This window comes from Cannabis sativa, chromosome 5 (assembly GCF_029168945.1).
Source record: "Cannabis sativa cultivar Pink pepper isolate KNU-18-1 chromosome 5, ASM2916894v1, whole genome shotgun sequence".
Lineage (NCBI taxonomy): Eukaryota > Viridiplantae > Streptophyta > Magnoliopsida > Rosales > Cannabaceae > Cannabis > Cannabis sativa.
Window position 1 is genome coordinate 58388132 of NC_083605.1, and position 25717 is coordinate 58413848.

At 26.6% G+C, this 25717-nt stretch overlaps 1 protein-coding gene and 1 long non-coding RNA gene across 2 annotated transcripts; one reads left to right on the forward strand and one right to left on the reverse strand.

The window, feature by feature from the left end:
• The first annotated feature begins 3161 nt into the window (after nucleotides 1-3161).
• LOC115715730 (bifunctional pinoresinol-lariciresinol reductase 2) lies at nucleotides 3162-15253 on the forward strand. Its single transcript, XM_030644397.2, has 4 exons — nucleotides 3162-3650; nucleotides 9913-10153; nucleotides 10400-10603; nucleotides 14874-15253. Exons 1-4 carry the CDS (start codon nucleotides 3321-3323, stop codon nucleotides 15035-15037), a joined length of 939 nt encoding a protein of 312 aa, XP_030500257.2. The 5' UTR covers nucleotides 3162-3320; the 3' UTR covers nucleotides 15038-15253.
• Nucleotides 15254-17258: 2005 nt separating this feature from the next.
• Nucleotides 17259-22555, reverse strand: LOC133037960 (uncharacterized). Its single transcript, XR_009687933.1, has 3 exons — nucleotides 22226-22555; nucleotides 21968-22059; nucleotides 17259-17731 (listed from the first exon to the last, which is right to left on the reverse strand). It is a non-coding gene; the product is annotated as an uncharacterized LOC133037960 (long non-coding RNA).
• Between the last annotated feature and the right edge of the window lie 3162 nt (nucleotides 22556-25717).

Genomic DNA, 25717 nt, shown 5'->3' on the forward strand with positions numbered 1-25717 from the left:
CTAACTAACACTTACTATATTCGTGCTTAAGAACAGTTATTAGGTAGTAACAACTTAGAACACTAGCAACATGAACTCCTCTAAAAATGGTTTAATATTAATACAACTCGATATTGAAAAGTATGCATATTTGTTTACATATAGAGCGTTCTATATAATTGAGAGTGAAATTCTAAATCTATAGTGGTGCAAGGAGAAATTAATAAGTTAGGGAATTTACTTGATAAATTCTAGATTTACTTATTGGAAGCTCGGTTATATAGGCTCATGGTCCATATACTAGTTGAGACAATATTGCTTGTAAGACTCAGTTAATTGATTTTATTTAATCAATTATAATTCTAAAATTAGACTATGTCTTATTTATGAATTTTCACTAAGCTAGGGCTTAATTTTGAAGAAAAGAGATTTAAGGATTTATTTGTTAATTAAGAGACCTTACTAATTCTAATTATCAAATAAATTAAATGGCACGACGACATGAAAATTTTGCTACTTGTATTTGTGTTTTATTATTTTTTTATGTTACGGGTCGTGTTCGTGTCTACCATCTAAAATAAATTTTAAAATTTAACATGACACGAACATGGCATGATAACATTAAAATCAACAATTTAGTTTACAATCCGCCCACACAATATGCGATTTTGTGGGTTCGACACGACATGAACTTATTCGAGTCGTGTTCATGTCTGTGTTTTTTAATTTCTTTGTGTCACGTGTCGTGTTCGTGTCAGCAACTTTTTAGTAAATTTAAGACCTCAGCACAACACGAACACGACACACCAACACTAATTGCCACTCTAACTGTAAAGCATGACGAGCACAAGAAAGTTCAATCTCAATCAAAATGGCACACGTAACATTGTTTACAATGCATGATTGGCTACAGTATGTGCTACTGGATTAGCATCCCTACAAATAAAATTCAAACGAATTACACAATTATGTGTAATATTAATTTATTTTAATATGAATTAAAATGTTTATTAATTTATTTTTGAGTAATTTGCGGCGTATATACCTTAGTTTAACTCTTTATCGTAGATACTTATGTTTAATTTTTTATGGTAATAATACCTAAGTTATATTTCTAGAACTTTTCTAGTTACCTGGCCATTATGTGTCAAGTTATTATATACATGTTATTTTTTTATTGGTCTATTTAAATCTTTTAAATAAAAAATAAAATTTAATGATTTAGACTAATTAGGGTCTGCCATGTAGCCATTAACTTAACACTCAATGGCCAGGTACTTAGGGAAGTTCCAGAATTTTATCTTAAGTATTATTACTGTCAAAAATTAAACTTAAATATTTATCTACAATCAAAAGTTAAACTTAGATATTTATACCGCAAATTACTCATTTATTTTAATATGAGCTACTTGATTATATGCTTATTTAAATATACGTTGATGTATACATATTAATTTATATTTTATTATCAGTTATTGTACTTATTAGATTTTTTTTATGAACCAAAAAATTGTATTGCTCGAAAATTGATTTTATTATAAAGAAAATAAATCTAAGAAAGACATAAAATATAATTTTTAGAAAATAAATTTTAAAAAGGGTCCTCAACAAGCTTATTAAAATAAATATTTTTTTGAAAGCAACATACTAAAAAAATATCTTTAAAAGAATATGAAAAAATTAAAAACAAAATTATTAATTAAGTGTACTAAAAAGTAAAATAAAATAACTATTAAATTTAATTTAAAAAAAAAAAGAAGATGAAGAAGAAGACAATAGTGTAAAGATAAAAAAGATGTAAAAATACTATAAGCTAGGTTCCACTATTACTATCATATTTCTTCAACTTTATTACCATTAGATCAATAATCAAGGGCTAGAAAAGCATCCCTACCATAGGGACAAATATATATATAAATATATATATATAAGGGTGACTATTCAATGGTTACATTTTTATTGTAACCATATGGTTACATTTTTTTTTTAACCTGTAATAACAGGTTACTAATAGGTAGACTTTCCTTTTTTAGATTTAATTAATTATAATTAACTATTTTCTTAAAATAATTAATTAAATAGTAGACATTCCTTTTTTAGAATTATTTAATTATAATTAACTATTTTCTTAAAATAATTAATTAAATATTTAACAAGACCTCTTTTAGCAATTAATATTTATATTTAAATCCTTACTTGAATTATTGTAATAATTAAGCCATTTAATTATAATATTTACAGTAAAATTTATTTTTTTTACAAAGATTAAACTAAATTCTCTTCTTATAATAAATTTTCAAATGATTAATTATTTTTAAATGATATTTAATTATTTTGTAACAATTATATGAACTAAGTATGAGGCCTCAAGCTAATCAATCGATAACAAGCGCATCTATTTTTTTTCTAAAAAATCCTTCAACTTATTTCATTTTTTACTTTTTAAATATTTAAATAAAAAAAATTAAATAATTAAGTGTAATAATTTAAAATTAAGATTACAAGTATAATAAAATTTAAATTATGAAATTATATGTATATAATTTTAAATTATAAAAAGTTTTGTTATAAAATTTTAAATAATTTAAGTATAAAAAAATAAATTGCTAAAAGATCCTTATATAGTATTAAATTGCAAAAAATTAATTAATAATTATAATTAATTTAATTTTAAAATATAATTAATCTTAATTAAAGTTTTATAAGGAAATAAATGATTAGGTCACTTTCAGGTTACAAGTTATTTATTATTTATTTTTATTTAATTTCCAAATTAATCACAACCATTTAATAGTAATCCAATGGCTTAAAAAAATGTAACCATGATGGTTACAATAAAAATGTAACCATTGAAACCTCTTCCATATATATAATTATTCGGCTTATAATAAACATGCATGATTATGGATTACGCAACCTCCTTATAGGCAAAAGGATACATGACATTTTTAATTAACCCTTAGTTTTCAAGACAAAGCAAAAGTTTTCGTAGGGTTAAGGTTGTGTTTCATATTACCTCTCCAGCTAACCTATAATCATACACAAATGTGAACAGAAAGTGTATTTAAATATATATATACATAAATAAATAAAGGAGTGCGACAGAGAGAAATTCGTAAAGACATGTACTACTACCTATATTTGAATACAAAGACACGCTTATTGCTTATATATAGAGCAATTTAAAAGAGACCTTATACAAACAAAGGCATTCAAGATTACAATACAAAACAACACTGAGAGAGAGAGAGAGAGAGAGAGAGAGAGAGAGAGAGAGAGAGAGAGAGAGAGAGAGAGAGAGAGAGAGAGAGAGAGAGAGAGAGAGAGAGAGAGAGAGAGAGATGGATAAAAGCAAAGTGTTGATCGTAGGGGGAACTGGGTACTTGGGGAAGAGGCTAGTGAAGGCAAGTTTAGAAGAAGGTCATGAGACGTATGTGGTTCACAGGCCTGAGATAGGAGTTGATATTGAGAGAGTTCAAATGCTTTTGTCGTTCAAGGAAAAAGGAGCTAAATTAGTATCGGCTTCTTTCAATGACCAACAAAGCCTCGTTGATGCTGTCAAGCTTGTCGATGTGGTCATCTGCGCCATTTCTGGTGTCCATATCCGGACCAACCATATTCTTCTTCAGCTCAAGCTTGTAGATGCTATCAAACAAGCTGGAAATATAAAGGTAATTAATTTGGGAAATTTTTTAATTAATATAAAGGACAGGCGGTACATATACTGTAACTATATTACAATACACAAGTCATAAATATAAATTGAGAAATGCTAGAGGGCACCACCCTCTTACGTGTTAATATTGCTATTGGTCTAACTAAGTATCGAATCCCATATAATTTAATATAATAGATTTTAAGGAGTATCGTTAGCCAATCGCAACGCGACATATCGAGAAGGTGCTAGACACCACTGATGCCTAATAGCAATGCTCATATAAATTAGATGTAAATTTTAACATTAATTTATATATATTACATCTACTAGATTATAATAGTATACATGCTTCCATCTTCATCTTAATTAGTTTAATTCTATTTATTTATATCATTAACTCTATAATTAACATTTCTTAATTAATTATTAGGTACGCATTTCAGAAAGATCATCTATTTATATATAGTCGATCCCATAGGTATTCTTACTACTGCGTTCATAGAATAACTGGTAGCGATACTTTCATTAAAAAATAAAATAGTAGACACTTAATTGATCAATGTTAATGTAATGGATTCGTCAAAAAAAATGTTTATGTAATGGACACTTCCAATAAAGATCCTAAAACTTAATAAAAATAAATACTTACACACATTTTTCATACACAGTTAAGGAATAGATTAATAAGTATGTTTTTTTTATTAAACTTTTTACGTTATCGATCAAGTGTTCTTAATACTTTTTAAAATATAACTTTGATAATAATGTAATTCTTCCATCACTCTATTTAATTTTATTATGAATGAGTGATGCATTGGACAATAATTGATAAATAGATACAAATTAAATACTATTTTTACCAATTTCACAATAATGATTACAAAAATAAAAATAATAATATGAATTATTATATATAAAAAAAATCTTTTATTCTATTAATTATTCATTAGCATAAAAAATTAAACCATTAATCAATTATCATCTATCATGTTACTCATTAATTTCACAATAAAATTAAAGTTGAGATAGAATTACTGTCAAAATTATACTTCTGGAGGTATTATATTTACAATTGGTATATCATAAGAGTCTCAATCTGATAATGTAAAACATTTAGGAGAAAAACATACTAATTACTCTAAAGGAAATTATATTAAATGACCTCAAATTATAGAATTATGTTAGTAAATATTTCCATTTCAAAATTTGTAGTAAAATGTCTATTTTTTTAAGTTATTTATTATTTATATTATTTTTTGTCACATAAAAAATCAATAATTTTTTTTTTTTTTTTTAGAATTAGAAGAAAATTACTTGAAGATCATGGTATATCTATATTAGTTTTGTTAAATCTTTTTTATTTGAAAGTTATGTTGATTTTTTTAATTTTTGATGAGTTGTTGTGGGTTGTTGGTAGATTTAATTATACAGTATATTTTTATTTTGTTATATACTATATATATTATTATTCTTAGATGACATTTATTTTTTATTTTGCTATATGTATAATAATGGTATATAATTTGTTAGCATAATACAAATATTTTAACATATATATAATTTTATTGGCATGCTACATTTATTAAATTATTATTTTTATATATTTTAATTGTATGATATATATTAATTTTGAATAATATTTAATTAGTATCTATTTTCTTATATATAATAGTGGTTTATAATTTTGTTATCATGGTATATATATTTTAATTGTGGTATATAACTTAGTTAGTGTATACATATATATATATTAGTAATATATATTTTTATTATTATTATTAGTATATATATTTTGGTGAATGGTATATGTACTTTTTGTTATACAGTATATCATTTTTTTTAAATAATATTTAAGTTCTATTTTCTATTATACTTTTGTTGACATAATATATAATTTTATTAGCATCCTATATATTTTTATTTTTATTTGTTGTTATTATATATATATTTTGATTGTAAGGTATGTACTTTTTGTTATATGGTATAAATTTTATTGTATAAGATATCATTTTTTTTAAGATCGTATATGTTTAATTTTTATTTTATTATATATAAATATGATAGATATAATTTTGTAAATATGGTATAATTATTTTATGGTTGTATATAATTTTGTTAATATGATATATACAATTTTTTTAATAATATTATTTTATTTTATTTTATTTTTTATTATAGGTATATATGTTTTGTTGTATGGTATCTAGTTTTTGTTATCTATAGTATATCATTTACTTAAGATGATATTTAATTTTTTATTTTATTATATATAATTTTTTTGGTATGTATACATATTTTAATAGTGGTATATATAATTTTGTTAGGATGATATATTTATTTTTTGAGTATTAATTTAGTTTTTTTTTTTATAATTTCTTTGTAGTATATAATTTTATTACTACGATATATTAATTTTTTCAGTGTTACGATCTATCAAATACTGTTGTATATATTTAATAATCTAATATACTATTCGTTTTTGTTACAATATAATAATATGCAATATTAAAAAAAGTATATAACTTCATTTAATTACTATATTTTTTTTTAAATAAAATTATATGTAATAAATGTATTTTTATAATATTTATTAGCTAATTTATTATATTTGGTTATTTTCTTAATTTTCTTAAAAAGAAGACATTTATTAACTTAATTTTCAAAATTAGGATCATCTTACATCTCAACCCTTATTCTAAATAGTACAGGCTAAGTTTGTAGTACACCTCAAAAACATGTGTTTTAGTACTCCTTTTATCATTTTCTAAAGAGCTTTTTTAATTCATTTTTTTTTTAAAAAAAATTCGAATAGTTTATAATATCAAAAATCAGATTTAAATAATTATTTACCATGCATATAATAAAAAGTACAATAAAATATCAAAATTTAGAATTTTTTTCATTGTATATTATTAAGAATTTTTTTAAAAATTTATATGTAATTCTAAATAATTATAACTTATACAATTATGAAAAAAAATATTAGAACAAATTATAATCTTATAAATACTAAAACAATAAAAAAAACATACCGAAAAACCTTTATAGGCATGTAGTACTATAATTTTTTTCTAATAATAGATATGACATATTTAATAAACATTATTACATTATGTGTGATATATGTGCCTACAATTGTGTCTACATGGTACTACGGGTGTTCATCAAACTGTTTAAACTGCTTGCATTGTAAAAAAAAAAAAAATACGGTCTGAAATTTTTTGCGGTGCAGTCGCGGTTTGAATTTTTCCTAAATCGCGTCGTGTGGTGCGGTTTGCAGTTTTGAATTATTAATATGTGGTTCAAATTGCACCGCACCGAACATTATAAAAATACCAATTTTTATATTTATTTAGGTCTAATACGTGAATGTCCAACCCAAAGTCTATTAATTATTGAAACTTAAATTTTTTTTTCATATTTCTTTCAAGTCTTATGGTATTTTTGATAAATGTTGCTCAAATTTTGTTGTATTTGTAATAGTTTAATTATTGGTGATAGTCCAAACCGCAAAAATCGTACCGCACCGAACCATTTTTTGCGGTGCGGTTTCCGCGGTTTTTTAGTTTCGCGGTGCGGGTGCGGTTTGGAAAATTAGAAAAACCGCATTACGGGTTAATTTGAAAAAATGAACAAAAATCGCACCACCCACACCGCGAATACCCCTACCCCTAGATATAGTACTCAACAACGAAACATAAAAATATCCTATATAAACAAAAGGAGTTGGAAAATAAACTTGAATATAAAATAAAACAGAAGCTGCTTGAATATATATATATATATATATATATAAATATATTGATATAATTAAGATATTGGATGTACATGATTAATAAAAATTTCTTATACAGTATATATATTAAAAAAAAATAATTGCAACCATGCCTGAATAGTGAATAATTTATTATAGTGTGGGATAAATTAATTGCATATATTTTATATGCCGGCTTATTCAATTTCTATTTTTCATGTATGAAATAGCTAGTAAGATCATAAAAAAATGAAAAAAATCATCCAATTTTTTTTCTCCTAATTTGTTGTTATATAACTCGTTCAATTTTCCAAGTTTTTCTATTTATATGTATATTTTAATCTATTCAATCTTACTGTACCCTAAATTTAAAGGGATTTTTTTAAAAATATACGTAAAATATAAAATAATTACAAATATAACTTAACAAATCTCAATTACAATAATACCTTGCCACGTCATTGAAAAATACCTTAATTTCAAAATATTATGCCTGAAATAAAACTAATCCCGAAATTCTTTTTTTTTTTTTCTAATTTTCCTGCGTTTCTAAAGTAACTTTTTGGTTACTTATAATGTTATAAGAAACCTAACTTTTTTCATAAAAAGTATCACTTTAATATTATATAATTTTAGATATATTTTAGTTACATCTAAAACTTATATATATATATACACTCTAATAAGTAATTAATTATTTAGGTTATATTAATACATTTGAGTAACTTTTAAGTTTATTTTCAAAAATCATGAGTTGTCATCCAGTAAGCTACTATTTTAGTAAATTGTATTTTAAAAAAATAAACATCATAAATGTTTAAGTCACCTAGATTTTTTAAATGTAAATTAATATATGCAATTTAATTAGTTAAATAAAAAGTGAAGTTACAAATAATTTTTGAATCATTACTAATAAGACACATTTTTTGGGACCAATTAGTTATGATTTTGATAAGATACCAATTGGTTAATTTTGATAAAAATCATCAATTTTAAAATAAAAAGATGATAATTAAACCAAATATTCTATAATCAGATATGCATATACTCATATATGTCAAATAAACTTATTAGTTTATTTTTCGTATATTGAACAACAATTCATTTTTTATTTCAAACACAATGTGTGCTATGAAATAACAAACTAATTAGTCTATTTTTTTTCAAGTGTAGATATCAAATCTGGTTGTATACAAAGTATATGACTGTAACATGTCTTACATAGTAAACCTGAATAACAATAAATGCACTTGTCAAATATTTGAATATGATGAAATGCCTTGCTCACATGAAATATTTTGCTCATAAGTTTATTCGACATATATGGCTATACTATGCCTATACTCATACATGTTTATTTTGACATATTGAAATAAATTTTTATTCTTTGTTTACGTAGTAGCTTTTTTGTATAGCCTATACTATTGTATATGCTAATAAATTTATTAGTTTATATTGCCATATTGAAACAAATTTTTCTTTTTCTTTTTGTATATTGGATATAGCCTACCATTATATATGTCAATAAACTTACTAGTTTATATTTGTTGGAACAATATTTTTTTTTTTCAATACAGAGTAAACTATAATTAAACATAATGACATACGTCAATAAACCTATTAGTATACTTCAGATAATATAACAAGTAATTATATATATGAAATAATTTTATTTAGTATATTTCATAGTAATATTCAAATAAAACAAAGTAATAATACACATTTCGTCACTCATATATTATATATATAGGTATTCTGAATTTTAAAAATAAGATTTATTTGTTAATTAATAAAAATTGTTACTCATGTGTATTCATCTTAATAATGAGTTAGTTATTTTTAAGTTATATTATACTATTTTATTATTTCATATACATTTGAATAACTTTTAAGTTTATTTTCAAAATTAATGAGTAGGGATGTAGTTAGTTATGATGTCGATAAATAAAAATATCTCATATATGTAACCTTCTATATTTTGAGTAGTCATTTTTAAAACTATATGTTCATTTTTATATTATATTATGTTTTTAAGATAATTTTACATTACTTTCATAGAAAATATAAATATATATATATATATTTATTTTACTTTATCACAATAAAATAAAATAAGTCACATAGTTTATTAATAATTATTTTTCTTGGATAAGTTTATTAATAATCATTTGATTATATATTATTATACACACAAAAATAACACATTATAGTTTTAAAAATAGCTAAGAAAATTGTAGATCATGATCTTTTTGCAAAATTATTAGACCTGGTGGAAGGTGAATGTTATGGGCTGACACTATCAAAAGGAAAAAAATAATTATTTTAAAAACGGTAAGATACAACGTCATATTTTTAATTTATAATAGATCCACCATATTTTTAAAATATAATTGCAATTTATGTAGTTAGGTGTAAATTTTTCAAATTTAAATGTGATCTTAAAGTATATATATAGAATATGCAGTTAACCTTGATTATTTTATTATTTGCATATGTTTTGATTGAAATTTTATAACTGCAGAGGTTCTTGCCATCTGAGTTTGGAACTGACCCTTCAAGAATGAAGAATGCAATAGAACCAGGAAGAGTAACATTTGATGAGAAAATGGTAGTGAGAAAAGCCATTGAAGATGCAAACATTCCTTTTACATATATTTCGGCTAATTGTTTTGCTGGTTACTTTCTTGGTGGTTTATGTCAACCCGGTCACATTGTTCCCTCAATGGACTCTGTGCTTTTGCTTGGAGATGGCAACAAAAAAGGTACAATATGAATTTTATAACTAGCTACAATACAAACCTAGCTATAAATAATAAATTATTTAGTCCCATGCATGGTTGATGATGAGTAAATAACTAAATGCATATGCCATTTTCTTCTAATATGCTTCTATGAATAGAAGGTGACTTTATTACAAATGGCTATATTAATTATATTAATCTCATCTCACTACTTCTTTTCAAATTATAACATAAGGAATTTTACTCGTATTAATTAATATATGGCAGCAATATATGTTGATGAAGATGACATAGCAAGGTACACAATCAAAGCCATTGATGACCCTCGAACTCTGAACAAGACAGTGTATCTTAGGCCACCCAAGAATATTTTATCTCAAAGAGAAGTTGTTCGAGTTTGGGAAGACCTTATCGGCAAAGAGTTGCACAAATCTTCAGTCTCCGAGCAAGACTTTCTAGCTAAATTGAAGGGTACGTAATTAATAAGTTCATATTAAGCTTTTATCATCATCATCATCATTATTATTATTATTATTATTTTAAATAGTTTAACTACTATAACCACATATATATTTATATATACATGGTAGAATAACAATAATTTCTCTGAAAAAAATATAGGGATTTCTTTTCCATAGCTAGTTCAACTGGGGATGCACACCCGGTGAGAAATTAGCAGAGAGTACTGCTCCGTCTGTCTCCATTCTTGTTAAGAATTTTAATCCCCGTCTATGCTTATTCTTCATCGGGGAGTAGAGAATTTCCTAATAGGGGCGAGGACGGATCTAGAGATCCCCTAATAAAAAACTTAAATTTCTAATAAAAATTTTAATATATAAAAAACATTAAACTAGATAAAAATTAAAATATTACACATTAATTATTATTTAATAAACTAATTATTATCTAAAACACAATTTTAAATTTCTAAAAAGAATACTAATAAATTAAGAAAAAGTAAATATAAATTATAAAATATTACTAAAAATATAAATAAAATACTAAACGAGTTCTTATCGGGGCAAGGAGTATCCCTGTCCCCAGGGGCGGACGTACTTTATGAGATAGGGTGGCCCTGGCCCCCTCTAAAATTTCCAAAAAAATCAATCAATAATATATAGGTATAGCTAAACTCAATTAACTAATGTTATAAATAAATATTAATTTAGATATGTATAACGATATAATGTACCGTCATATATATATATTTAGCAATTTATTATTATCTTTACCAACTTATTATTATCTTTCTCAATTAAAATATATAATTAAACATTTAATTTAACTAAAATTAGATCACAAATAATATAATTTTTCTTTTGTAATTTCTACTATAATTTACAGCACCGGAAATAAAGTATACACAATTATTTATCACGCATATAAAAAAAATAATTATGAGTGCAATAAAAAAATTTAAATCTTATTTTGACACTATAATTTAGAATTTTTAAAAAACTTTCAAGTGATACGAAATAATTACAAACGTACAAGAACATAATAAAATAGAACAATAAATTTTTTTTAGATACTGAAACAGATAGAGGTGTGCCATAATAACTATTTCTTAAGGAGTGTGCTATATATTAAACAAGATATTTTTATATATATTACATGTTTCGCAAATTAATTATTAAGTAATTCTATAGTACATTCTATTAAAGGGTCCTTTCGGTACACCCTATAACTTTTTCTTCCATCTAGGAGAGATTTTTTACACCAAATTATTTTTATTATTATGTACATTCTAGTTATTCGGAATCATTTGTAAAATTTTAAAAAAATCTAATTTGTTTATAATGCTAAAAATAAGGTTAAAAAATTTAATTGTATGCGTGATTATTTTTTTATATACGCGTGATAAGTAATTTTGTGAACTTTATTTTTAGCAATATAAACTATTTAGAATTTTTTAAAAAGTTACAAGTGTTCTGTGAAAATTGTCATGTACACTATAATAAAAAATATTGGACTGAAAAACTTTCCTAGTTGTCAAAATTGATAGGAAATATATTAAAAAGATTTTTTAGTGAAGGGATGAAAAAAAAAATTAATAGTTGGCCTCCTAGTAATTAAGTTCTGTCTCCGCCCCTACCTGTCCCTATTCCATTTAACATTCGCGGATAAAAAATATAATCTCTACTCTTATCCCGTTTCCTATTTAGACAAAAAAAAAATTTGCCTCATTAAGGGCAGGTCCCCACGAATCCCTAAGTTCAACACTCCAATAATTAATAATTAATTACTTAAATGATAACCCACATTATTGTGCTATATATATTGGAAGTTAGGAGAGTTTGACAAATGGTAAGTGCACTTTACCGTGTGAAGTAATAAGAGGTGGCAAATTAATAAATAATATCAAAAATTACTAATAATAATTTATATATAATGTTGAACATTATAAAATATCCTATAACAATGCTTAAAAAGAAAATTAATCTTTTTTTTTTTTTGAGAGAAAAAAGAAAATTAACCTTATTTATTTATAATTATTTAATTATTATATATTTATATAGGGAAATTTGACATTATATACTTAAGAAAAGCATAAATTGTTTTCATATGCTTCTTAAAAAAATGTAAAAATAATACCCTCCAAACATCTTTAATTCCAACGATACCCTCCTCATTTCAAACCCCCACTCTCCCTCTAACTCTCTCGTTTCTCTCTTTCTCTAACTCTCCAAACCCATTCCCAACAAAACCCCACCGGACCACCAACGAAACCCCACCGGACTACGAGAAGCACTCAAGCCCCGACTGTTCACGAGCTCCGACCGACCAAGACATCCCACGACCAAGACGACCCACGACCGAGAAGACCCATTATGACCTGCGACGACCCACGAGAAGCACTCGACAACCCACGACCACCGCACCACTTCCGGCGAAACCCACTCGCTTGTTTTCTGTATTTTTTTTTCTAGTTTTTGACGATGTCGCGAAACATCGCTAAATGTCGCGAAATCATGAAACATCTCTAAATGTCTTTAATTCACCACAACGCTTGTTTTCTACATTTTTTTTTTTTGATTTTTGACGATGTCGCGAAATGTCGCTAGATGTCGCGAAACGTCGCGAAACATCGCAAAAATCGTGAAAAACATCTCTAAATGTCTCCAATTCACTATATCGCGAAACACATCGCGAATATCATCGCTAAACATCGCAAAACATCACTAAATATTGCAAATTATCACTAAACTTCATCCCTGACCTCAAATTTGTTCTATCTTTGCAAATACATCGCTAAATATCGCAAAATATCGCAAAAAACTGGTAAACCAGAAGAAAAAAATGCAGAAAACGAGAAAGGCCGTGAGAGAAGATGACGGTGAGGCCTTGCGACTGAAGTTCTGGGTTTGTGTGTTCGACGGTAGGGGTTCTAGGTAGGGGTTAACGCCGGAGAAAGAGAGAGAGAGTCATGGATGTTTGGTTTTTATTTGTTTAAGGGTAAAATTGGATAGAAAAATAATGTGAGTATATTTTGCATTATGCAAAATATGCTAGCATATTTTTAGTGGATAAATTAATTTTAAGCATATAATATTAAATTTCTCTTTATATATGTACAGTATATAAAATATTAATTGAAACAGGTGAGACATTAAAGTAGGTATAGGTGGCTTTCACATCTTTCTGTTTTGGGAGTAGAAATAATGGGTTAGAATCCAAATCATTAATTGTTAGTTTTGGAAAGTGTTAGTCAAAAGGCAATAGTTATCACTGTGGGACTGTTTGCTTACTAAATGCAAAAAATGTAATTTGCTTTTTTATTTTGGGTACGGATAGTTGGTTTTGTCTAATAATTGTTTAATTGTTTTTTTTATTTTATTTTAAGAAAGTATGTGTTAATTTTGTCTAATTAAAAAGTTCTTATATTCATCAAAAAAAAAAATATATATATATATAGTTCTTATATTAAAAAATGTTTTGTTATAATTATTTAAATTTGTTATTTTATTCTCTCAAAAAATATTTTCTTCATTTGCATAGAGTGAAAAATTACATTAATTTGTTTAAATTTACAATTTAATAATATATATTTTTTATTCTGCACATATATTATTTATTGATGCATACAAAAATAAATAAATAAATAAATTAAATAAAACGTTATATTTATTGATAAAAAATGACAACTGAAACACTCAAATACACACATTGTCCAATCATAATAGTGTAAAAAGTATTTTTTTTTTTCTTTTTGGCTTCCATCTTATAATACTTTTCAATTATATATTGTATTTTTTTTATTTGAAACTCTTCAATTATATATAGATAGGTCGTACACTTCTTAACGTGTAATATCTATTGATAGACCCTAAAAAAAATTTATAAGGTAACAAATAGAAAAAGTAAGTATTAAAATAAATTTTGTAATAATACTGATTCATGAATAATGTCAATTAAGAATGCACTTATATTGTTAGATTGTGAAAGTGTGTGGTTAAAGTGTATGCGATTTTATTTCAAACCTAATTGAATGAGAAGAATAACTCATTTATTTTATATATTTTATTTTATATCTGCACATTAACAATTAATTAATTTTAATATACATGCTAAATATATTTATATATATCATTTGCAAAAAATTTCACTTGACCATACTTTATAAATTTATAATTATGTTATCGGTGAAAAGTGTTTAATTTATAGAGTAGTACACGTTACTGATGAATATTCCAATGAATTCTCATTTACTTGCTTCTATATATACATTTATGGAATGAAGATGTTGATTATGGTGAGCAAGTTGGATTGGGGCATTACTACCACGTATGTTTCGAAGGTTGTCTTGCAAACTTCGAAATAGATGAGGAAGGTCTTGAAGCCACTGAGCTTTACCCAGAAATGAATTATACTTCAGTGGATGAGTACATGAAACGCTATGTCTAATTTATTTCTAAATTTACATATGAATATTATTGTGCGTTGGTGTGAGAATTTGATATTAAAATACAATAATATCTGCATGTTGATGCATTTAAAATATTTGGACATTTATGTTACTGTTTATTGTGATAAATTTAGTGTGTGTATAATATATTTTACAATACCTAATAATAGTATTATTGTTTATTTTGTTAAGGTGCCGCCCTTAACAAAGCTTTATAATCTTAGATCAAAATCTAAATATTTATATATATATATACTAGTAGAATGCTATATATATATATATATATTAAGTTTTATGATAAATGTGTTTTGGTTTATTTAAAAATAATACAGTAAATAATTAAAAAAAAAATATTATTAATTATTTTTTGAGATTATTAATATATATATATTCAATTAATGTAAATAATATAAGACCTCACCAAATAATATAAGAAGTGATGAAGATAATCCATTCACTCACTTCGAGCTTGATAATCATATATAGTTATCATTGCAAACTACAAGTAAAAAAATGTCATAATAATTTCATAATAATCCAATTAAAAAAAGGATGTGCTCTCATAGTTAACCCCTTTGAATTTCTTTGATTGAAATTTTGTAGCTTGAGTGTGGTGAAAGGGGTATATCAATCACTTAAGAGTGAGAGTAAGATTCTAACTGACCATTTCAAAATAATTGTGTGAAAATGGTGGAGAATGATGGTTAATGTCTAAATTGCACGACCACGCATAAAGATTTTTCATTAGATGAATTCAATCATCCTATACATCAAATAATTATAAACAACATTAAGATTATAAATCAAATGCACCTTTGCTGGCACCAATGAGGAAGAACTCATTGGGCGTGATGGGACTATAAAAAAAATCGACCACAGAATGCGAATGGCCATGGCAAACAAGTGGAACGAATCCTTCTTATTCATATTGCTCAAAACTCCAAATCAGATAAAAATCCAAAAAAACAAAACCAAAACAACTAATCCTTCTTCTGATCTATATTCCAAGGGCAACGAAAAAAATCCTAAAACCAGCACACAGAAAATTTTAATTTTTAATTTCCTAAACAATCAATCTAAAAAGGTAAAATAGGCAATAAATAGAAACAAAATAATTAGCTAAACGGAATAGGAATGACGTTGATAAATTTGAGATTATACAAAGAAATTTCAGTGCAAATAAAAATTGGCAGTATATTTGGACACAAGTGGAAAAACACAAGTTATTTAGAGAAATGTTACGTACTGAGACACGTATGATTAGTTTTAGTCTAGATTTTATATATATTTATTTTTTAAGTAATATATAGTGTTTTGTTTGGAGGAATAATATTCATATTTAAAATTTTAGTTAAATATATTAAAAACAATGATAGTATATTTATTAAAATTGTAAATAAATTTAACATTAAAGTGTTAGGTTATTCTTTTTAGTTCTTTTTTGAGCATAGTATTAAAATGTAATTGTAAATGAAAAAAAAAATTGTAAAATAATATAATTATATGAACGATTAAACTCATTAAGTCAAATAGTGAATCAGTGTGTTTGGTAAGTAAAACACAATTATTTTATAAATAAATGATACATATCTTGTTATTGATAATAAATAGTACATTGATTTCAATATGTGTATTCGTCTAGCATTTATTTTTAATGCGAAAAAATTTCGAAACATGATAAATGAACTTAAACAAAGCATTGTAGAATTTTATTCTAATCTTCAAACTCAACCCCAATTATTTGAAGCTGCAACAATATCTCTAGAGGAAATCTAGTAACCTCAATCTCAAATGTTGCTAATGGCACACGAACATATTGTCTACTTAAAAATTTCAATATAAACATTCAAGTTATCAGTAGCTATTAATAATAATAACATGTACGTTTCAAATATCTAACGAGGCAAAAATACAAACTCTTAAGTTAATATTGCTCTCATACTATGATAAATTCAACCACCACTAAACATCTCACTTCTCACAACAAAATGAGATGATGGCTAGGATACCAAAGCAAGCAAAAATATAGTTAGAAACTGCCAGATCTACAATTGCGAAAACATAAGGCGTTTTTAAAATATATTTTAATTCAATGGTGATTATTCAATTTAGTAATATCTTCACAAAATACAAAAACATCTTATCATTCTCTAAAAAAACTAAAGGAGCAAAAACATATCACACCTATGCATATAAAAATGAATTTGCTTTCTAATGATCAATTAAAATGGAAAGAATATATAGATTTAGTAAGAGTACTTCAGATCACAATTTACTAAATTTTTAATTGGAAACTTAAATCCCATGTTAAACTTAAACCAAGTAAGATGAAAAGATGAAAAGATACATGCATATTGTTCCCATGCCCCATTTCTTAATCCAACAGCGGAGGCATATTAGACTGCAGAACACATTGCTGATGAGTCTCTCTCATTAAGTGGGTTATAAACTGAACCAGTACCAGCTGGCTGCAATTGACCCTTTCTTGCAGGCTGTTGCATATTGTACAAAGTGCCCCTAAATTGTTGCATTGAATGTCCATGTTGGTTCTTTTGTTGCTATTGATGCTGAGTTCCTTGCATAATTTACTGTCCATATTGAGATAAGCCATTATTCTGCTGAGAAACTCAATGAGCCACCGGAATCAGAACCAACTTATGTGTAGGAGGAGCTATTGAATACAAAGGGTGTATCTACATATTTTGGTAAAAGATTTTTTCTATATTATTATATATTAAAAATTGTTGGCACCTTTATTGTGATTGAAAACAATGATTTTTACAGATCATAGACAAAGTTTACGCCTATTTTTGATAATTATAGGCCAAAGGAAATGAAATATTGCTTCAACAAAAATTCCTCAAACTTATTTAATAGAGAAAACAAAATGGCCTTCATCCAATAACTCAACAAAAATATATGAAACTACTGGTAGGGAAAAGTATTATTAGGTTTAATAATTACCCACACCAACAACAATAAATCAATTCAAACAATGCTAAACAGGTGATAAAAACCTTTTTTTGAGTCATTTTATCAAATAGATGATCTGCATAATTATAGATATGAAACTATCCAATCAATAATTTCATAGAAGCTCAATTTCTATAGTGACAGAATAATAAGAAAAAAATATCGTTGTCATTCTTATTGTGATTGAAAAAAAAATAGTTTTATAGATCAGAATTACAAAGGTTTATCATGTAATTTGTATTCAGATTAATAATTATGAATCACAAACAATGTTGATTCTCAGTTTAGTTTTATTGTATTTCACTCTGGCACTGTTAAAGAGAAACCTACAAAATAAGACACTACAACATTCAGGAGCAATAGCGGCGGGCCCCTCGGCCGCTATTGCTCCAGTTTTTGGCCGCTAAAGGGCAATAGCGGCGGACCTCGGCCGCTATTGGTCCGCCGCTATTGCTTGGCCGCTATTAATAGTATTAGCGACCAAAAACTGGTTCCGCCGCTAATACTATTAATAGCGGCGGAGCAATAGCGGCGGGACCCCGCCGCTATTGCTTTGTGTCAGTTTCGTGTTTCGAGACTGACACAGGGCAATAGCGGCGGGGTCCCGCCGCTATTGCTCCGCCGCTACAACACCCAATAATAAAAAAAAAATATTAATTATTTTTAAAAATTTATTTATATTATATATAAATAAATAATTAAATATTTAATAAATAAATCTAATTAATATAATTAAAACAATTTAATAAAATTTATTAATAATTTAAAATTGTCTCCAAAGTAATTAACTTTAACATATTAATCCTAATAAAATATTGTCTCAAAATTAAACTAAATTATTACAAAACATAAATAAATTATTCATTAACATCTTCATTCAAGTCTCTCATTATGAAGTCTTGATGCGGATTATTTTCGGTACGAGTCCCCGAAGCCGTGGCGGAGAAGGCACATACGCTTGGTCGATGATAAACCCGGCGTCAAATTACCGAGCTCGGCTTGGTTGAAAATGGGAGTTGAAAAAAATTGGTTCTCTGCGATGAACTCCCAAATAATCCAAAATCGACAAAGTTTGAGCCGAGCGGAGGAGACTACGACGGTGTTCGGTATAAGAACGATTTCCCATTGGCGGAAGCGGTATTTATTCTTCTTGAGGAAATTGCTGAGGAAAAGATTGGGGTTGCTGCTGCAAAAAATTTTCAAATTGCTGCTGAGACAAATTTTGGAATTGTTGTTGCGAGGAAGGCTGAAATTGTGGTTGCGTAGGAGGTTGTTGTTGCTGTTCCGGAGGAGCCGCATGACTCTGAGAGGACGAACCACCAGGCGACTGCGATTGACTATACGTTTGAACGAAATTGTCAAAGCGTGGGTTAAATATTAGGGCACGTTGTTCAGGCGTCAAATTACCCCCCCAAGTGGCACGCATAGCTGAGAATATATCTGCCATGGTGCTCATCATTTCAGTAGTTGGTTGGGGAGGCACCGTTGATTGAGTTTGAGGGATTGGTTTCTTTCCTTTGCCCTTGAGCCTTTTACCCACGCCTCTTTGATAGTCAGATCTTTGGCCTAGAACTGTTTCCATTACGTCAAACTGATAACCAGTATCAGATTCAGATTCAGTCCCAGTATCGCTCTGGGATTGTCGTTCAAGTCGCTTCCTATCAAGCTCCTTTATGAGTTCCTCCTATTTAAATCAAAATTATTAGAATATGTAATTAATATAAAATATAAATTTTAATAATAAATAATTTTAATCACTTACATAATTTTAAAATTCAAATAAAAGTTAATCCATTTAATTTAAATTTTAATAAAAATTAAAAAAATAAATCAAATCTTCTAATTAATCTTTTTAACTTTTAATATTTATATTATTTATTAAGTTACTAAAAAACTAATTATTATTATTTAAAAAAATCTTTTTATGTATATATTAAGCTACAAACTAATATTTTTTTTTTCTAATTTTTTAAATTTTTTTCAATATTCTAAATTTGCTAAATTTACTTCTCAAATTTTAGCAAACTTAACAACAAATTAATTTAATATCAATAAAATCTAACATAAAATAAACAAATACAAACAAATACAAATTACTAATTACTAAAATTATTTAAAAAACCTACAAATAACAGCAATACAATATACAATATTGTTACAATATATAAATTATATATACATTAACATATAATCTATATTTTCTTAAAAAAAAAACCCAATACTATATATTTTATATACACAAATATATAAATAAAAAAAATAATATATACAAAATATACAATACACAAATATATACACTATTATATTACAATATACAAAATATACAATATACAATAATAAAAATAATATAATAGTGTATATACACAAATATATACACTATTATATTACAAAAATAATATATACAAAATATATAATATATATATAATGTATAGTTTTTATACTTTACATAATAATACAATACAATATATATACTACACTACGATATACATATATATATAAACTGTTATATACAAATATATATATAATATACCCAGATTATATATATATAATATACTTTACAAAATATATAATATATATACTACACTACAATATATGTACAGTTTTTATAAAGTATAATACATAAAAAAAATCAAAACTTATATATATACCCAATTATATATACACAAACACAGATAAACATATATTTATATGTAAATATAACCAATTTCATATACAAAAATATATATATACACAGATTTTTCTATATAAAAACCTACATTTATAAAAACCTACACAGATTATAAAAACCTACATTTTTCTATATACACAGATTTTTCTATATAAAAACCTACACAGATTATAAAAACCTACATTTTTCTATATACACAGATTTTTCTATACATTATATAAACCAATCTAAAACCTAAAACTATATAATAACAAATCTAAAATAATAAAAAAAAAATACAATACTTACCTAAAATAACCGGTGGTGCGTCGGGGTGGTGGTGCGTCGGGGTGGTGGTGCGTCGGGGTGGTGGTGCGTCGGGGTGGTGGTGCGTCGGAGATGGAGGCGGTGGAAATTTCAGAAATGGAGAAGGGGAAAGGAGGAGGCGGTTTGGGAATTTTTTGAGAGAAAATGCAAAAATGGGGATGAGGGGTCTGATGGGGTATATATAGTGTTATTAGCGGCGGGGCAATAGCGGCGGACCCCGCCGCTAATAACATTTCATTAATTTATTTATTTTTTTTTTAAAATAAAATACTATTAGCGGCGGGGTCCGCCGCTAATACCCCGCCGCTAATAGTTTGAATCAATATGGGCGGGATTTTTCCCGCCCACCTATTAGCGGCGGGGTATTAGCGGCGGACCCCGCCGCTAATAGTAATAGCGGCGGGCATTAGCGGCGGACAGCCCGCCGCTATTAATATTTTTTAAAAAAAATAAATTCAGCCCACCAATAGCGGCGGGGGAGGGCCTCCGCCGCTAATACCCCCATTATTAGCGGCGGAGGAGCTCCGCCGCTAATACCCCCGCCGCTATTGATGGGATTTCTTGTAGTGAGAGAAAATGAAATAGAATACAACATTAAAGACTACTAATCACCTGATTTACTTGACAAAATGACATACACAAAATCACATAGTTCTGTAGTAAGTCAATTCATGCATTTTTAGTCATACTACTCCTCTCTTAAACATTTTTTTTTTTTGATGAATCAGAAATTGTATTAGCTCGAGAACATTTGATTACACCAAAATAGCACCCTTAAAGGACCTATAACAAAGACCTAACTATACATTGTAAATGTATTTACAAATTTTGAAACCATCTATATTTGAGATTTTTTTTTGGCCAAAACAAAAAAACAAATAAACATTTAAGAGAGGCAAACAAATAAACTTGAACCCGAGAACTATAAAGATCCTGGAAATATATTCGGAGATAAAAAAATATAACCAAAATAAAACCATACCGCTATATATAGTGTCTCATTTGAAGCTACTGGACGATATCGTCTCCGAAAAGGATTCCTTATGCTAGTGGAGGCATTACTCCCTGATTCATCTGTTACAACAAATTGAGGGTTCTCCTCTTAGATTCCCACCATTAAACGTTAGACTCCATATAATCAAAACAAAAAGAAACCAAATATTATATATAATCAAAACACAAATACAGCATGTCATGTTTACCAAACCGTAATAAACAAAATAAAAATATAAAATCTTACAAGAAAGGATTTGGAGTTCGTTTCTATGGAAGCTCAAACCTTAACAAAATTAAATTTTCTCCCAAAACAGACATCTGATCTGTAATGTTCTTCCGCCAAAAGTTTAAAAAAAATTTCGAAACATGTGGGCAGTGTAAATTTTGAGGTATAAGCCAATATTTAATATGAGTTCAAATATTAATATGATTTGTTTTATTATTATTTTATTATATATAAATAATATTTTATTATTTTATTAAATAAAAATAAAAAGTGACCCATGAATTTCTCATAAACCAAGATTTCAGTTATATAGGCACACTTTATATAGAATAGACATAAGAGTTCTTACAAAAATATTCATTTTTTTTATTATTTTTACATTTTTATTGCTGTATATATATTTACATTTTTATTCTATAAGTTTTCAAAAATGTTGTCATAAAAATTCAAAATTACAAAAATAATATTTTTCAGTAAAACGAATAAAAAAATAACTAAGACAGCTAAAAAAATAATTGCAGAACACATTTACAAAACATGAAAACAACTATAAAATAACAAAAAGATAACTATAAAGCAACAGAAAAATAATAAGATACCAACCTCGATGCAATATGCAAAACAATATTAATTCCTCATCATATTTTTGCATTACGGAATTCTTTTTTTTTTTTACTTAGTTTTGATAATTTGATTTATCATTTTATACTACTATATTATTTATTTAATTATTTTTTATGAAATTTGTTATTGCAACTTCATACTTTCAACTCTTCATTTGTTTTTTCTTTTTGAGTTAGTAAGAGCATCTCCAAGGACCACATCAAATTTGGTGTTACACTATCACAAAATTTGATGTTAAAAAATTATCTTCACTCCAACCACAACACCAAAAATTACAGTAAAAAAATATTCCTTATTATTATATTAATTTTTTAATAAAATAAAAAAAAATATTATATTAATTAACTAAAACCACCACAATTAACTAAAATGCACCCCTCTAAATAAAAGGTCACACCATCAACAAATAGTTTGAACTTTATTTTAGACCTATTAAATTTTTCTAAATTTTTTGAAAATTTTCAAGATGTCTTATATAATTATAATGTACACGATCATAAAAAAAAAATAGACTAAAAAAGTCTCTTGAATGCTGAAATACGTAAGAGTATATGAATACACCACTTTGAAACAATACTTTATAATTTTATAAATACAATTAATAATATCAATATATACATTAATTAAATATATATAAAAAAAAGAAGTAGATGCTGTATGCTATAGTACACGACATATATACCGTGGACTGTAGCATCCACTCCAAATTCAACAAATATATACAGCCTCCTTGGATAACAAATCATCACCAAACAAAAGATTTGTCGTGTCCTTGGTCATGCTCTAACAGTTAAAATGACAATTTATTTGGGGGAATTATCCCAACTATTTTTTAATTTTTTTCTTTCAAATTTACGGTTTGGGTTGCTTCGGTGATTTCTCCAGTGATTTTTATGTGGGTTGTTATACGGATTTTAGTTGCGATTTAGGTTGCTCTGTTAGTTGCTATAGGGGTTTTTGTGTGGAATTCCATAAAAATACAGAATTTTTTTTTTTTGAAGTGTAAAAATAAAAAAACTCAATTTATTTTTTAAAAGATAAATAAATAGTTACATTAATAATAGATATAATAAAATTTTATAATTTCAAAATGGGGTATATAATATAATGGGTAACATATAATTAAAACAACAAAAAAAATAAAATTAAATAGATAACAATATAATTTTAATATGTCAAATATCTACTAGTGTACATTGTGTTAATTAAAAAAATAAAAAAACTTACCATTGTATTTTTAAAAAGTATTTCAAAAAGATAAACTAAATATATATATATATATCTACATTTAAAAAATAACGCACATATAAAAAAAAATCTTTTTTTTTTATAAACCACTTAAAAACAACTAAAATACAATATAAAAATAACAAAACACATACACATATATACGGCAAAATTTTTTTCTAGAATAAACTAAAAATATACACCATAACAAATTATGAACATAAAGTAAACAATAATTGTATTACAATAAAAAAAATACATAAAAATTACAGAAAAATAACTATAAAACAACTATAGAACACCTAACAACAATATGGAAACAACCATAGAACACCTAATGTAAAGTCCTTTTTTGGCAAGTTAGGTGACAAAATAATTTTTCCATTTATGGTAAGATTGCTATGCATTCATATTCGAATTCTTGCCTTATAAATTCGGATTGTAGTTGCTCTTTTCCTTGTTTGGAAAGTTGTTCTTTCAGCTGAACTTTCCTTTGTTGAAAAACTTCTCAAAAGAGAAGGAATTCTCTTTTGGAAAGTTATCTTTTTTAGGGAAACCTTCATTATTGACTTTTCCTTATTGATTTCGATTGTATCCTGATACAATCAGAATATCTAATCTGTTTTTGGCAGGAATCAAGCATTGATAGAAGATCGAACCCGATTTTAGTAAGTTTCCCGATTCTGGTGTGATCTGCTGCGTCAGCATCCGATTCTGATGTAGCAGATCGTGTTTTCTTAGGAAAGTTTTTGTACAGCTATAGATTCGAACTTGTGGTTGCCTCTTTGGTTTCTATGTTCTATAAATAGAGCCTAGAGAGAAACCATTCGAATTACCTCTTCCATTATTCATTTTTTGCATTTATCTTTTGAGAGAAGAGAGTCTTTCTTTGTTTTGTGAGAGCCTAGTTGTTCATCTAGGTTCTAGTTGTTCTATTTCTGTTCTTACTCTATCCTAGAGGTTGTGAAGAACTACTTGACTGAACAAGAGATTGGTCTTCGGGAGAAGACTTGATAAAGCCTTACTTCGGGAGGAAGTAAGCACTTAGTCTTCGGGAGAAGACTTGATAAAGCCTTACTTCGGGAGGAAGTAAGCACTTGGTCTTCGGGAGAAGACTTGTTGAAGCCTTACTTCGGGAGGAAGTAAGCACTCACACTTCAAAGACGAAGGGAGTTCGGGCTTGAAGGTGTTTCAAGAAGTCAGATTCATAAAGTGGATTACAAAGGATTGCGGCAATACTTTAGAGGGAGTCTAAACTTGTTTAAGTCAATTGTCTTTGTAATTTTGATACTTTATTAATTGATTTCATTCTCTGGGCGTGGCCCCGTGGACTAGGAGTGTTCGGGAGAACACTGATACCACGTATAAATCTCTTGTGTCAAGTTATTTATTTTTCTACAAATATTTTATATTCTGCCTGTTCAGTTTTGCTGTAGCAGAATTACTTTCTGCTGCTGCAAACGCTTACAGTTTTTATATTTTCTTATATACAACTGACATTTGCAAAAACACGATTTTTCAATTGGTATCAGAGCGGGACACTAAACTCTTAGTTTGGTCCTATTACGTTTTTGTGTTAAAATGTCATTTTTTGCAGAAGGAAGTTCTATTTCTAGACCACCATTGCTTAATGACTCTAACTATCCTTATTGGAAAGTT